Raw genomic sequence first — 15250 nt, 5'->3', positions numbered from 1 at the left:
AAGATTGGCCCCCCTTGGTTGCTCTGCTGCGGGCCTAGATAAGGCTAGCCCTATATGAAACAGCCTCTCAGCAGAAGTGGTGGAAATATGGATTATATCTGAATTCAGGACAGCATAGGACAAGCATTTTTAAGGGAATGTTAGGCTATTGTAGAGCTTACTAGTGGTCGGGACTGGGTAAAACACAGACCCCGCAGAGATCCTTGTTTTAACTCCCAAGGTGAGCAGATTTTTAAGGGTGTGGGGTCCATGTTTAACCCCCTCCCAGTTCCAACCACAAAGAGAAAAGAAATCAGCAAGTGTAGAAGTTAAAATATGGACCCCCACGGTATTGTGTATGACCTTAGAAAGTGGCCGTAGTGTGGGGTACCCAGTGATCCTCATTTTTTAACTCCTGAGGACGTCACGGATCCCGCTGGAGGGAGTAAGATGAGGATAAATGGGGTGAGAAGGATGTGTAAGGTCCGCGGGAGTTAAAACAAGGATCCCTGCAAACCCCATGCCACGGCCACTTTCTTTTTAAGGTCGTGTGGTAGACATTCACAAGGTCCTGTGTTAATCTTGTCTGTCAGAGATAAGCTGAAATTACAAAACATGAGGTAAACAGGTTTTTAAGGGCTTGCAGTTAAAATGAGCAATCTATTCTTAAGGTGGTCTGCCCTACAGCCTGGAGATCCTGCAAATCCTGGTTTTACCGTGTTCCAGATCTGACGGAGGTCCGTGTTTTACCCACGTCTATTATCATTTTCTCCGTGTGTGACAGCTAGTTAATGCAAAAATTCTTAAATTTTAATACTGAAAATAAAAACCCAACTAGAGTCAGCAATGGTAAATTTTGTAACAAATAGGTTTATGTCAGATTCAAAACGGCAAAAAAATGTGCGTGATCCGTTGCACCCATTCAGAGCAGATAATGTGTTTCAGTCTCCATTGATGGTTATCATTAAAGCCTTTTATTTACAGTTTCCTTTGATGATTCATTGAAAAGGATCACCGCTTTCAGCAACCCTTCAAAACCCAGAAGGCCTCAGTCAAAAGTGGACTAGGCAACGGCTCCACCACGTACCCGATTCACTCTAGGCACGCTTTTGTGGTTTTTTTTCCCCCCAGCTCTGCGCGCTAGCAGGGCCAATGAACTATAACTCCCAGGGTGCTCTGGGGCGGGGGCGGGGCTATCGGCTACGTAATCCGCGTACTTTACAGTGGGCGGAGAAATGGGTAGCATCGGGCGCTGTTGCTGTCCCCCGCCCTCCTTTTTCTGAGCTGCAGAAGAGACGCTCGATTTCTTTTAGAGGCGAAGAGAAGGCTGGCCAGTGGTTCTCTGGAATATGTAGGGACACAATTGCTTGATCCTTTTTAAAAAACGCCATATTGCGAACATTTGCAGGACCAAAAGGCGGTGGTGAGTTGGCTTATTTTTTTTTTTGCAAACTAAGGCGTGCATCAGTGTGGTGGTGCCTGACAAAACGCCCAGCCTACGCTTCCGTAAATGAGGTTCTAAGACGTGGTTTTGCCTTTCAAGCGAGCGGTGAACATAGGTGAAAGCAGTGCGATGTCAAATGTTTGGAAGTTGGGGTGGGGGGCGATGACTGGGAAAAACTTGCACACGTGTGATGTCTTTAGATTGCTGCTTAACCATTCCAACTCCTATCATTTTGGCTTGCGTTTAATGGCTATTGTTGATCTCCGATTTTTTTTTTTTTTTTTTTTTCGGTTTAAACATGCTGGCACGCGAGTGCAGCTTTCTTCGTAAATGTGCGCGCGCATTGAGCTGCGCGCCTATCGCTAGTTTCAGTCAGCAATGTTGGTTAATGTGTGGATTGGGAAACGTCAAAGTTCTTTAACTTTTTTTTTTTTTTTTTTTACACTGTTAATTGCAGTACATTTACAGGTAACGTAGCTTGGAACGGGCTGAACCCCTTCCACTTAAATCTTGTTTAAAAACAAACAAGCCCTTGGGATGGCTTCCAAGCTACTGCGAGCCGTTATTCTGGGTCCCCCGGGGTCCGGCAAAGGGACTGTGTGCGAGAGAATCGCCAAAACCTTCGGGCTGAAGCATCTGTCCAGCGGAAACTTCCTGAGAGAGAATATCAAATCGAATACTGGTGAGTGATTGCGAGGCCCGGCTCAAATGCCCACCCCACCCCGTGAAGTGCTTTAGTCACGGTTAACACATTAGATGCTGAGATGATAAATTCTGGGATTAGGAGGCAGGATGCTTGAGAGAACATTACATTACATTACGTCAGTGATTTCTATTCCGCCTTTACCTTGCGGTTCAAGGTGGATTACATAACAATTGCTATGATCTTAAGAAGTACATATTGAAATTAAGAAGTACTTAGGAATAGACTGAACTTTTTCTAATTTGCTAAGGAGTAGTTGGTAATGTAGGTGGGATTCGGAACCTGGTACCGATCAGCTGTCAGTAAAAAAAAAAAAAAAGACAGTAACAAGTGTGTCGGTGTGTGTTAGCAAAGCGAATGCTAGAGATTTGGGACCGATGAAACGCTTTCCTCTGTTCCCAGCCGCCGGTGTGGCTTTCACCACCACCGCCGTGCCTTTATTCCAACGTAGCAGCTGCAGATGAAGACGAGACTCCCGTAGAAAAGTACAGTCAAGTTACCCCACCCCATTTTGCTATATGGAAAAAAGCTTTAAATATTCATTAAGGCTGGAAACCGTTCGCTTTAAGGGAGAACGAAAAAAATAATAATCTAAATAAGGAGCGCTCAAACACGAATGAAGAATAAAATGGTCCGTGGAGCAACATCCCGGTGGAAAATTGCAGATTGGAGAAAGGGGAAGGGCTGGGCTGTGGGGCGGATCCTGATTGGAGGGAGGGAGGCAGTGGCAGACACTTTTTTTTTTTTCTCTTAAGTGGAATGACCAGTCTGTGCCAAAACAGAAAATGCAGCCTTTTCCAAAAAGGAGAACAGGCTGTAGCTCAGGGCCTTGCTAAAGAACATTTCACTTTTAAACAGTTTTGTAAAACATCATCTAAGGGTTTGATGTCCAGGCAGAGCTTGTGTATTGGGTGCCATAGACAAACCTGCAGCCCCCTCTCTCCAAGTCTTTGAAAATTATACTCCAGAGTCTTGGTCATCACACTATAAAAAAGTAGGTTGAAATATGTGCTGCTGGCTCTGAGTTTCTGTGCTTTTAGGATCTACCGTTTTGTGGTGAGGGCAGCTGCTTTTTTGCTGACCTAGGCAATTGCCTAAAGCTTGAACTAACCCAGATATGAGGAAGGAAATGCTAGTATAACGAGGGTTGAGAGTGGGATCAGTCTGCCTTGGGTGCAGACAATAAGAGGTTGCATGAACTAAGTGTGCACCGGTAGTGCTGGCATCTTCAGCTGGAAGCGTACTGCCAACTCCTCTGCTGCTTAGGTGGCATGGGGGCAATGTTCCCTCTAAGGACCAAATTCATGTGGGCAAAAATTTTCCATTACATTACCATGATGGTATTATACACACTGTAGGTTGCAAATTAAGAAATATATATATATATATAAAAGAAATTGAAATACAGTAAGATTTTTTTTATTGAAAGGACTAGAACTATTTATTAACCTTTATAAACATGGGTACCGCACTACTTTATCCTGAAGTAAAAATATTTAAAAAAAAAAAAAATCTTTTATCTGGCCATTCGCTTCTCTGATTTCTGCTTTCCTCAGTCTTAAGTCTCTTTCCAGGATTTTTCTCTCCTTTTCCCTTTGGCTGTCTTCAATTTATTTTTCTACCTCTACATCCAGATTTAACTCATTCTTACTATCTAGTTTTCAAGTTCCCTCTTTTTTTTTTTTGCGGTCTACCTGCAGCTTTCCATTTCTTTCTCTCACACTGGCTCTCCTATTTTACTTCCCCTTATTCCTAGTCTTTCACTAACTCTGCCATCTTTCTCTACCCCTTATATACAGTATTTACACCTTATATTTGTTCTTTCTTTCCCCATCTCCCTCATTTCTGTCTCCTCCCTCCAAATATCTGCTCATTTCTCTCCCTTCTTCCATCCAGCCTCTGCCCCCTTCTATACAGCATCTGCCTCCTTTCTTCCCTTCTATCAGTATCTCCCTCCTCTGTCTTTCCCCCCTTCTATACAGTCTATCCCCCTCCTTTTTCACTTTCCATTATCTCCCTACTGTCTTCCCCTCTTCCATCCAGGCTTCTGTCTTCCTCCTTCTATACAGCTTATTCCCTCCTCCCCTTTCCATCCAGCTTATCTCCTCTCTCCCCTACCATCAATATTTCCATCCTCTGTGTATCTCTCCCCTTCCATATGTCTACCCCCCTCTCTCCCCTCACCTTCCTTCCAGCATCTCCCCTTTCACTTCCTCTGTTCATCATCTCCGACCTCTCTGTACCCTACCCCCAACATCTGCCCCTCTCTCCCCTGTTCTTTCTAGAATTCGTCTTCCCACTTCTGTACAAAATCTACTCCCCAACCCCAAACCATTTCCACCAGCGTTCGCCCCTACCATACTAAGCACTGCTGCTGATTTCCTGAAACAATGTGGCGGTGGGACCTTCCCTTACATATCCACGGCTGCCTGCTTTGCCCTGGAAGAAGAGGTGTTGTCGGAGAGGGCAGGCATTGGTGTAGTAAAGGAGGGGGGTCTTCTCAGGGCGGCAGCACCCCTCCTCCTCTCTGCCCCCTTCCCACCCCTCCCCCTGCTGTGTGCGCGTACCCATGCCCTTTCCCCGTACCTTTTTCACTTCAGCGTGAGCAGCTATGAACTTGCTGCCTGCGCCAGCTTCGGTGCTTTCTCTGATATCACTTCCAGAAGGAAGTGATGTCATAGAGCGCTCCGAAGCTGCCGCGGGGAGCAAGTTCATAGCTGATCGCGCTGAAGTGAAAACCCTAGTTTTTTTTTTAAATATTTAGATTTGATTGATAGTGGCACAGATCAATTTGCTGATGCATCACTGCTTATTTTTTACTTGAGAATTAATATTGCTTAAATTGCATATGGTCCTACATTCGTGTGCAGGATGTCGGCATGCTAGATTGAAACGCTATTTTAAAGTGCTCCAAAGGAGGGGGGGAAACCACCCCACTTTACTTAGAACTGTTGGCACTCCGGAGGTGTTGTAGGGGGAACACCCCCATTATAGAGGAAACAGCCTTTTTCCCTCTTTCTTAGGGAAAAATTACAGCCCCCTCGGAGCACTTTAAAATAGTGTTTCAATCCAGTGCGCTGATGTCCTGCATGCGATTGTATTGTGTGGTTTTGACTCGTCACCGTCCTCCTGCATATGGAGGTGCTGCAGCAATTAGTCTTTGGTTTCTATTGATCTTTCTGGAAGTCCATTTTCTATCATTGCCTCGTTGACATTTTAAACATATGTTGAGCAGTATGTATAGACGTTGGCTGTGAGTAGTGTCCTATTTCATACTCTTGATTTTTACATTAAGGCCCAGATTCTATACACTGTACCGGCAGCAGCGGCCACCTTAAAAGCGGCCGTTGATCGCTTGTCAAATTGCGCAATGGTGCTGTGTATAGAACTGCGGCTTTGAGGAAAGGTAAGGCCAGGGTTTTTAAGGCCTACATTTTGGGCGCCCACCTTTCACATGAATTGCGCAAACAAAGGCGCTTTGACGCCTAACGCCATTTCTGACATTAGCCACGCCTACAGTGGCATTAAGTGTTGTATAGCACCTCCATAGGCACAATGTAGATATTGGGGGGGGGTTTAGTTGCTGGTAGGCACCTTCAATTAAAAAAAACAAACACTTTTTAATGGCATATTGAACTTAGGTGCCAGTAGGCAGTGGCATAGTAAGGTGGGGTGGGGGCAGTTCGCCCCGGGTGCCGTCTTGCTAAGGGCATGGCATCCCTCCTCCTCTCTGCCCCCCCCACCCGCTCTTCTCTTTGTCACATGCCCCTTGCCTTTCCTCCATACTTTTTTTTTTTTTTTTTCTTTCCCGGTGAGAGGTTGCTGCCTGCGTCGGAATCGGTGCTGTCTCTGATGTCACTTCGGGGATCCGCACCTAGGGGGGTCCCGACACCGACGTGGGCATGCTGCTCACGCCGGAGAAGTTAAAAAGGTACGGGGGAAGGGAAGGGGGTGCGTGCAGGGGAGGGGCGCCACTGCCACTAGGGCACCTACAAGACGCCATTGATAGAATATGGGCCTAAATGTCTCCTCTAAGAAAAGAGAAGATTACGAGTGTCTTGTTTTTGTTTTCACCTCCTTGTCTGCAGTGTGTGCCAGTGTCATTTCCAGCATTTGCATCCTGCTGGAAGCAATGCGTTTGTTTTTGTTGTGCATGCACGTGCTTTAGCCCTGGAGCAGCTGCAGGACTTTGCGTGCTATATATATATGTATGTATGTACTGAGTCACACGTGGGAAACAAAGCTAGCCACCTCCTTTTGAAGATGTCCTTTGCAAAGGCAGGGGAGGTCAATTGTAAGGGGAGTAAGAACTTGAAGGGGGTGGGGGTGAGTGGGCCGTGGATTTGAGGGGTTGGATCTGCTTAAAAATAGACTAATCCTTGCAACTGCTCTCGGGACTTCCCCTGCTTGTCTTGGGGACGATAGACTGCCTGAGTCAACAGGTCAAGCTCTGTCTTTAGCAGTCTTCAAATCCCAGCTTAAAGCCCACTTTTTTTTTTTTTTTTTTTTTTTTTGAGGCTGCTTTCAACTCCTAACTCTCGCACATTGTACGATGCCTATCATTTTCTCTGCAAGAAATTCCCCAACCCCTGTCTGACCCAGTTTGGACTGTCTGTCTGTCCTAATTAGATTGTAAGCTCTTCTGAGCAGGGACCATCTATTACATGTTGAATGTACAGCACTGGGTACATCTTTCAATGTTATAGAAATGATAAATAGTAGTAGTAATAGTAATTTGGGATGACAGGGTGGCCACAGTGAATATGCAGGACAAATTTGCAATTTATTTTATTCAGTTTTCTCTACCGTTCTCCCAAGGGAGCTCAGAATGGTTTACATTAATTTATTCAGGTACTCAAACATTTTCCATGATGGTCTCCAGGGTGAATAAATATCAGCGGTTAAAAAAACAAAAAGCCAAAACACCCAGATTTAATCTAAATTGGAATATTTAAATAAAATGCTTTTTTGAGGAAAAATCTATTTAAGATTCATTATAGTTCAAAAGATATTCATCTTGAAATAAGGATTAGTTTTTAATTATGAAGCATGAGGCTGTATGTTCATGCAATATTTAAATTTTTTTTTTAGTAAATGAATTCCATTCATAATGTCACGGGCCTGATTTAAATGAAGTCTTTCTGACTAGTGATTTAAATCCGATCCACCCTGGTGGTCTCCAGAGCATATGTACAGTGTTGTAGTAAGGGGGGAGGGAGGGTCCACCCCGGGCACTGTTGGTGAGGGCGCAGGCAGCCATCTTCCTCTCCATGCCCTGGCTCCTTCCCTGCCTCCCCACTGCATGCGTGCTGCTTCCCTTCCCCCGTACCTCTGTAACGTTCCTAGTGCGAGCAGCAACCCCCCTCCCCCAATCTGCTGTTGCGCCAGCGTCTGCTCTTCCTCTAGTCACTTTCTGGATCTGTACCTAGGAAGTGATGTCGGAGGAAGAGCCGACAGCAGCTTGGCGGTTGCCGCTTGCACCAGGAACGTTAAGGGGGAAGGGAAGGAGCATGTTGGGGAGGGGGGGAGAGGGGCCCCACCGCTCCAGGCGCCCCTCACCCTCGCTCCGCCACTGGCTGTGCAGGATTACCGTAGTAGGATAAGTTGGTACAAATGTTCTTACAATGCTAAGTGCATTGGGATTTATTTATTTTGGGATGTAACTGAGCACTCTTTTGATCGGTGGCTCAGGGGCAGCTAGCTGCATTTAGGAACAGTAGAAATTCCCTGGGCTTAATCTAAGACAGCGGAATTCAAATTGATTTGCTGAAGGTCACAAAATGGCATGATTTGGTCACATGCTTCCCTGTTACTGGCCTGCTATTCTGATCAAACAATACAATACAATTGTTATTTGTATACCGCCAATGGTGTCAGGTCAAAAGCGCGCCAGGACAAAGGCGCGCACAGACAATTGAGCGCAGCGCGGAGGTGCGCACCGCAGAAAATTACTGTTTTTAGGGCTCCGACGGGGGGGCGTGGGGGGGGAACCCTCACTTTACTTAATAGAGATCGCGCCGCGTTGTGGGGGGTTATAACCCCCCACATTTTACTGAAAACTTCACTTTTTCCCTGTTTTTAGGGAAAAAGTTAAGTTCACAGTAAAATGTGGAGGGTTACAACCCCCCACAACGCCGGTGCGATCTCTATTAAGTAAACTGGGGGGGGGGGGGGGCTCCCCAACAAAAATCCCCATCGGAGCCCCTAAAAACTGTAATTTTCTTCGGCGCACGCCTCCGTCTTGCGCTCAGTTGTCGGCGCGCACCTTTGTCTTTCGCGGGGTTGTCTATGAACCACCGCCAATGCCTCCATGAAGTTTTTTGCACCTGTGCAACTTGTAGCTCTTTAGAAATGATAATCAGTATAGTAGTTCCTGGCCCCTATGTAGAAAGCTTTCAGTCTGTTTACTCATGCCGATGCTGTGTTGTGAAGGGGGAAATGACACCTTTGTCTTTTGATTTCCTAGAGTTGTAGCCGATGGTGTTACACAGCCGACTCTTGACATCTGTGACCCATCTGCTGTTGGATCATGCTGTACCTTTTCCTGTGGTGGTCATTTACCCCTTATAAACGCACAGTGGGAGAAGTGCAAAGGGTCGAGCGTAAAAAAAAACACCTAAAAAAGGGAAAAAAAGAATCCAGAAATATTGAGAGGCATTCTGGGTAAAGTGCAGGGCTTTTCTGGAAGAACAGCCTGGGGTGCAGTTGAACCACTTTTCAGTCTTCAGAGCAGCCAGGGGTGTTTTGCTTTAGCCCCTCCCTTCAGGCAGATTACAGGGAAGAAGGGGTGGGGTGAACCTGGAGCAGAGCAGTCACTCTAAATCAGGGGTGTCAAAGTCCCTCCTTGAGGGCCGAATCCATTCGGGTTTTCAGGATTTCCCCAATGAGTATGCATGAGATCTATTAGCATACAATGAAAGCAGTGCATGCAAGTAGATCTCATGCAGATTCATTGGGGAAATCCTGAAAACCCAACTGGATTGTGTAGCCCTCGGGGAGGGACTTTTGACGCCCTGCTTTAAATAATCAAGCTTCTCTTCTGTTGTTCTGCCCAGGCTCACCCGCCCCCTTCCACCATTCAGGTTCATTTTCCTTTTATCTACAAACTAGCACGCTGATGCAGGGAGCTGCAGGTAGAGCTGTGCGCAGATGTCCACTTTTATTTCAAGCGTAATACAATGTCATGCAGGAAGCTAATTTATATGCAAATTCTGTGTGTGCAGAATTTGCATGGAAATCGGGGAGAGCCTGCCAGACACATGTGCTCAGGTTTTGTTGCAAGTGTGGCCACCTTGTGCACACACAGAACAAAAACAAAAGCGTTGGCCCACGTATGAAGAAAGACTAAAGAAATTGCGGCTGTACTCACTTGAGGAAAGAAGAGAACGGGGAGATATGATTGAAACGTATAAGTACATCACGGGACGCATCGAGTCAGAAGATGATATCTTCTGGCTCATGGGACCCTCGACCACCAGAGGGCATCCGCTGAAGATCAGGGGAGGGAAGTTTCATGGCGACTCCAGGAAGTACTTTTTCACCGAAAGAGTGGTGGATCATTGGAACAGACTCCCACTCCAGGTGATAAAGGCCAGCAGCATGACGGATTTTAAGAGAAAATGGGATACTCACGTGGGATCTTTAAGGGAGTAAATTCAGGGGGGGGATACTTGGAATGGGCAGACTTGGTGGCTTATAGCCCTTTTCTGCCGCTTTTTTCTATGTTTCTATTAGCACATGTTCCTCTGTACATATCAGCTTTGCAAAAGTTTCTTGCACATAACATTTTTGTGAGGCTGCTATTTATGCACAGGAGAATGTGTGTTGATACTTAACATTTCTGTTCCTGCATGCTCACAAGCTCTGTCTGTCACCTCCTGTTTGTCTTTTAAAACTTGGAGGCACTTCTGATTGCAGAAGATAAAAACTACATTAAATCTTTTCCACTAACCCTTTCTATGCTGCCCTAGACCTGGTGAGAATTTTCTCATATTGTACACCTGTCAAAAGCCATTATTTTGGTTTTTAATTGCAGGGGAATAAGTAATTGCCTCATTACTGTTCATTTTACTGTGGCGTTGAGTTTACACCTGTGCTTGGCCCCTTTCTGCATTACTAGGGCCAGTAACCTGCACATGTGGTTTGACTTGTGGTAGTTTTCTGTATTGTCCCCTAACTCCAGTTGAAAACAGCTTAACATTAAACAAGTAGAAAACTCTTTCAGCATTGAACTTAGAGATAGCAGACTCTTTTCAGTGTATTCGGACCTTTTCAGCTTTGTATTTAAAATGGATGGTAGGCAAAGCACCACATGCACTCCTAGTTTGTATTAAAGTCACACACTTTCTGAGAAACTTGCACACACACATACTTGGATTTAAAAAAAAGAGGCCTGCCTTGAGTCCTTCTGTCTCCCAGGCAATATGTTTTATGAGAGACTTGAGCTTGTAGAATGGTGTTTCACATGTAAAGATGGTGCTATCTAATTTCCCAAGGATATACTGTACAAGTCCAAAAATCTGGATGCCAGAAATCCAGACCACCTGAGAATCCAGACCCTTTAAAATTACAATCTGGGATCTTTGGGGTAAGAGAGGGAGAGAGACGGTGGTGCTGGAGGTTTTAAAGTAAATGTTACAAACCAGGAGAAATGAACATTATAACCCAATTTAACAGTAAAATACCTGTTTTCTATGACTTTTGCCAGTGTATTGAAAACTGTGTGCCTCCTGAGATTTCAGGTGTGCTGCAACACACTGGCGAGGAAGAGAGTCATCCGTGCCGGCTGACTGCCTACAGGATGTGCCTCTTGCAGTGCCGCTGTCTGGAAAGTTTGTGAGACACTGACTTATGCTAATATGGTCTAATTTAATGAGACATGGAGGCATATTTTCAAAGCACTTAGACTTACAAAGTTCCATAGTAATCTGTGGAACTTTGTAAGTAAGTGTTAAGCATTTTGAAAATGAGCTCAATAGTATTTAAGTTTCTTTGTGTGCTTTCCCATTTTGGTAAATGAAGCAATCTGTATTTTTTAGTGAATAAATCAACAAAATTGTCTTGTTCATCTCTTCTTTATGCCTTACATTTGAATTTTAAAAGTACAGTGGTACCTCGGTTTACGAGTGCACCGATTTGCGAGTTTTTTGCAAGACGAGCAAAACATTTGCAAAATCGGCGCCTCAGAAACCGAGCGTGGCTCGATTTAGGAGTACCCCCCGCCGCGATTGGGCACCCCCCCCCCGCCGCTTCTTACCGTCATCTGGGCACCGGCACCAGCATGTCCTGTGCTTGGTGCCGGTGCCCGAAGATCGGCCTCCTCTTCTGCTGGGCCTTGAGCATCTACGCATGCTCAAGACCTGCGAGTTCACATTCAGACATGAACTCGCAGGCCTTGAGCATGCGCAGTTGCTCAAGGCCCAGCAGAAGAGGAGGCCGATCTTCGGGCACCAAGCACAGGACATGCCGGTACCCAGATGACGTTATGAAGCGGCGAGGGGGTGCCGCATCGCAGGGGGGGGCCTTTGTGGGGAGCAATGCCGGTTCTTGTGGGGGGGGGGGGGAATGTATGAAAGCGAGTTTCCATTATTTCCTATGGGGAAACTCGCTTTGATAAACAAGCATTTTGGATTACGAGCATGCTTCTGGAATGGATTATGCTCGTAATCCAAGGTACCACTGTACTGCCTGAGAATCTGGAAAATCCAGAAAGCCAGACTGATTCAATCCCTGAACAGTCTGGAGTTTTGGACTTGTACTGTAACTCCCAAATTCTGTAAATGGTGCCTAAAGTGTGCATACATCAGTGAGTGTTGGTGATGTGTGTGCACAATTTTTATTTTTTTATTAAATTTTCTACCCCGTCCTCCCAAAAGAGCCCAGAACAGATTACAGGTTTACATTACATAATAAAGGTTAGCAACGAGGTTACAAGTTGACATACATAATGGCACACGGACATGTCCGTGCACAACAAATGTGCCTCGACAATTGTGCGCACAGGACAATGCTGCCCCGTGAAATGCGAAGGTATACACATACATTGAAGGCCCTGATTTGCTCTAACTCCTCAGGCCCCCTCCCTTGGGAGGGGCTTGAGGCACCTCAAGCCCCTCCTAGAGGACAGGGCCTAGAGAGTCTGAGCAAATCAGGGCCTTCCAGATATCCAGTTATGTAAAGGGTTCCGTTAATCGTGTAACCCTAACACTAGATAGGAAGTGAATGTTTTAAGTGTAGTGGACCCACCCCCCAAAAGAGGGTTACTTTGTAACCCTCAAAAAGACAAAATAGTATCCATTCAGGGCCACATTTGTCTTGCATGCATTTGACGAGTCATCAGATGATGGACAAGTTCGGTCGTCGGCTCTATCAGAACTCTTTGATAGCGAACTGTGTCCTGAATTATAATTTTACTTTCTCCTCTTATCTCAAGTACTGCCTGAAAGTTTTGCATTCTTTCCTTTCTGATGTGCCCTCTCGCCGGCGTTCCGGCACCTTCTGGAGACGCTGTCCCAATTCCGTCTCTATATGCTCCAGGCCGCGTACGACGCTTTTGAGCTATCGTCCAGGGTCACGGCCTTTGCGGTAGCCATGCAGCGATTGGCATGGCTGTGAATCGTGGACATGGACCCCAGTTTGCAGGATCGCCTGGCGAATCTTCCCTGTGTGGGGGTCCAAGCTCTTTGACGACTCGATCGAGGCGGCTACGAAACGCCTTTCGGAGCACGAGAGATAATAGCGGTTAGCGACATGGTAGACACAGTCTTCATATAACAGTGAGACGTAGGTGTGCTCAGAAGAGGCTAGATGCTAGGTTAGCGACTAGATGGGCTCAATCCTCATATAGTAGTGAGACAACTTATTGATTAATGGGCCTAATTGGTACCGATAATTGGCAATTAACACCTTGTAATTGATGCTAATTGGGGCTAATTAAATTATATGCATAAATCGGAAAGTGCGATTCTATTTAACAAAAAAAAAAGTGTACGCTAGTTTCAGTGTCTGAATTTAAAATGGGGGGGGGGACATGGCTGAGGTGATATGGGGCAGATCTAAACGTTAGGCACATTTGTTATAGAATATGCCTGAAGCGCACACAACTTAGGGGCAGGCATTTAAGTCTGGTTTTAGTTGGCCTAAATCCCCACACCTAAGTTGAGTCGCACACAGCACTAAGCATGATTCTATAAAAGGTATGGGCATCTTGTAGAATTGTGCTGTGCGCTGGGTTTTTTTTTTTTTTTTTTTTTTCAAGGCGATATATAGAATATGTCCTTAAGTGCATAAACGTAAGTCCTTACAAAACAGTATCTGCGGTTAATGTGAGACATCCAAACGTGTGTTTTAGCGGGGCTCTGTTTGACTGCGGACTGCCGGCGTTGTGGTGCTCCGGACGCTGGTCTCGGCCACAGGTTTTGGTCTTGTTCATCCACACAGCTCTTTTGGGACGCTGTTTTTCTTTTTGTGGATGACATCTGGAACATTACAGTTCAGAGATCAGCCCTGGTGTCATTTGGAGCCTCTTTACATTTTCATCCCCGTAGACCTGGGGGCCTCTGCATGTCTTCGTTGGGTGGCTGTGGTTGCTATCAAGTGCATCTTGATTAAGTGGATGGAAGCGGAGGCTCCCGACTATTCCCTTTGGCGTAGTCACATGATTACGTTGCTTTCTTGGGAGCGGAGAGGTGTTCAGGACATTTCTTCCTTGCCTGGACGGGCCTTTCAATGAATTTGGGAGCCCTTTTGGTCTACATTATCTCCGGTGGCTCGTAGCCGCCTTTTGAACTGCTAGGGTATTATTCTCTTATTTACCTCACTTTGTTTAGCATCAGTGAGAGGGGGAGAGTGGGGGGATGGGTTGGGTTGGTAGGGTGAGTTTGATGGTTTTTGTATGCAATTTTGAGCTACATTGTTGTTCTTTGTTCTTGATTTTGATTGTATTTGCTCAATAAAATATATTTAATGATAAAATGCTTGCTTATGCAAATTCTTTCCAGTGTATACGTGAACGGTTACTTGCGGGCGCTTTCTCCAGGTGAGGTTAGTGTTGACGGGAATGAACCTCACTCTTAAGGCGGGGCATGTGGAGTATGATTTCATTCTCTCAAATATACTGCTAATGAGCATAACAGCCATACTGGGCCAGACCAATGGCTCATCTAGCCCAGTATCCTGCTTTCAACAGTGGCCAAGCCAGGTCACAGGTACCTGGCAGAGACCCAAATAGTAGTAACATTCCATGCTATTGATCCCAAGGCAAGCAGTGGCTTCCCTCATGTCTTGTCTCAATAGCAGACTTTTGGCTGTTCCTCCAGGAATTTGTCCAAACCTTTTTTAAACCCAGATATACTAACCGCTGTTACAACATCTTCTGGCAACAAGTTCCAGAGCTTAAGTATTCTAATTGCTTTTCATAGTATTGCGCTGTGCCAAAGAGAATTTATTTCTGTAGTTCATAAGATGTAACATGTATAGGCAACGTAGTTCTTTATAATTTGGTATTGGATTTTTTTTTTTTTGGAGGAAGGCAGTTTCTTAAAGGCATCTTTCTATAAGATGGCCCTTTTAGTTTGGAAAGGGAATGGGATTTGATATGCCACCTTTCTGTAATTACAATCGGAGTGATAGTGGAGGGTTGGGTGCATTGCCTTGAGTCATAAAGAGCTGCAGTGGAAATCAAACATGGTTCCCCTGGTTCTTGGCCCACCCGCGGCCCATTGGGCTACTCTTTGGAAAGTAAGATAATTAAAGACAGAATGCTTCCTTGCATGATGTACATTTTCTGCACTGTAAAACTGTTGCCTGGCTGGCTGCAGGGTGTCTTGGGATCTTTCTCCAGTGTTCGTAGCCAGACTTTGGATGCACGGGGAGCATGGCCCAGTAGAGCTGGACGCACCAAAGAGCAGAGTAAGTGAGCTTGAGGTCTGTTCACTTCTCACCACAATTTTAGATAGCATGGCATGACAACACCTGTTTTGTCACATATACATATCCTCATTGTATTTTCAATAATTTTTATATTGTATCTGTATTTATTAGGACCCCTGACGAAGGTTTGTCCGAAACACGGACCGTGTCGGGTCCCTTTATTGGTAAAAGGGTTTTATATATTGTGTTCTTGT

At 45.5% G+C, this 15250-nt stretch overlaps 1 protein-coding gene across 2 annotated transcripts in view; it reads left to right on the top strand.

Moving 5' to 3' along the window:
• Window positions 1–1206: 1206 nt before the first annotated feature.
• Window positions 1207–15250, top strand: part of AK4 (adenylate kinase 4) — an 84605-nt gene continuing 70561 nt past the window's right edge. Inside the window, exons 1-2 of one of the 2 annotated variants that reach the window (XM_033916505.1) lie at window positions 1207–1402; window positions 1881–2105. In XM_033916505.1, coding sequence (XP_033772396.1) covers window positions 1961–2105 — 145 coding nt within the window. In that variant the 5' untranslated portion in view covers window positions 1207–1402; window positions 1881–1960. The remainder of the gene's footprint in view (window positions 1403–1880; window positions 2106–15250) is intronic. The other variant, XM_033916504.1, reaches the window with a different exon arrangement.

Source organism: Geotrypetes seraphini, chromosome 12 (assembly GCF_902459505.1).
Source record: "Geotrypetes seraphini chromosome 12, aGeoSer1.1, whole genome shotgun sequence".
Taxonomy (NCBI): Eukaryota; Metazoa; Chordata; class Amphibia; order Gymnophiona; family Dermophiidae; genus Geotrypetes; species Geotrypetes seraphini.
This window is presented reverse-complemented; position numbering and strand designations above follow the sequence as displayed.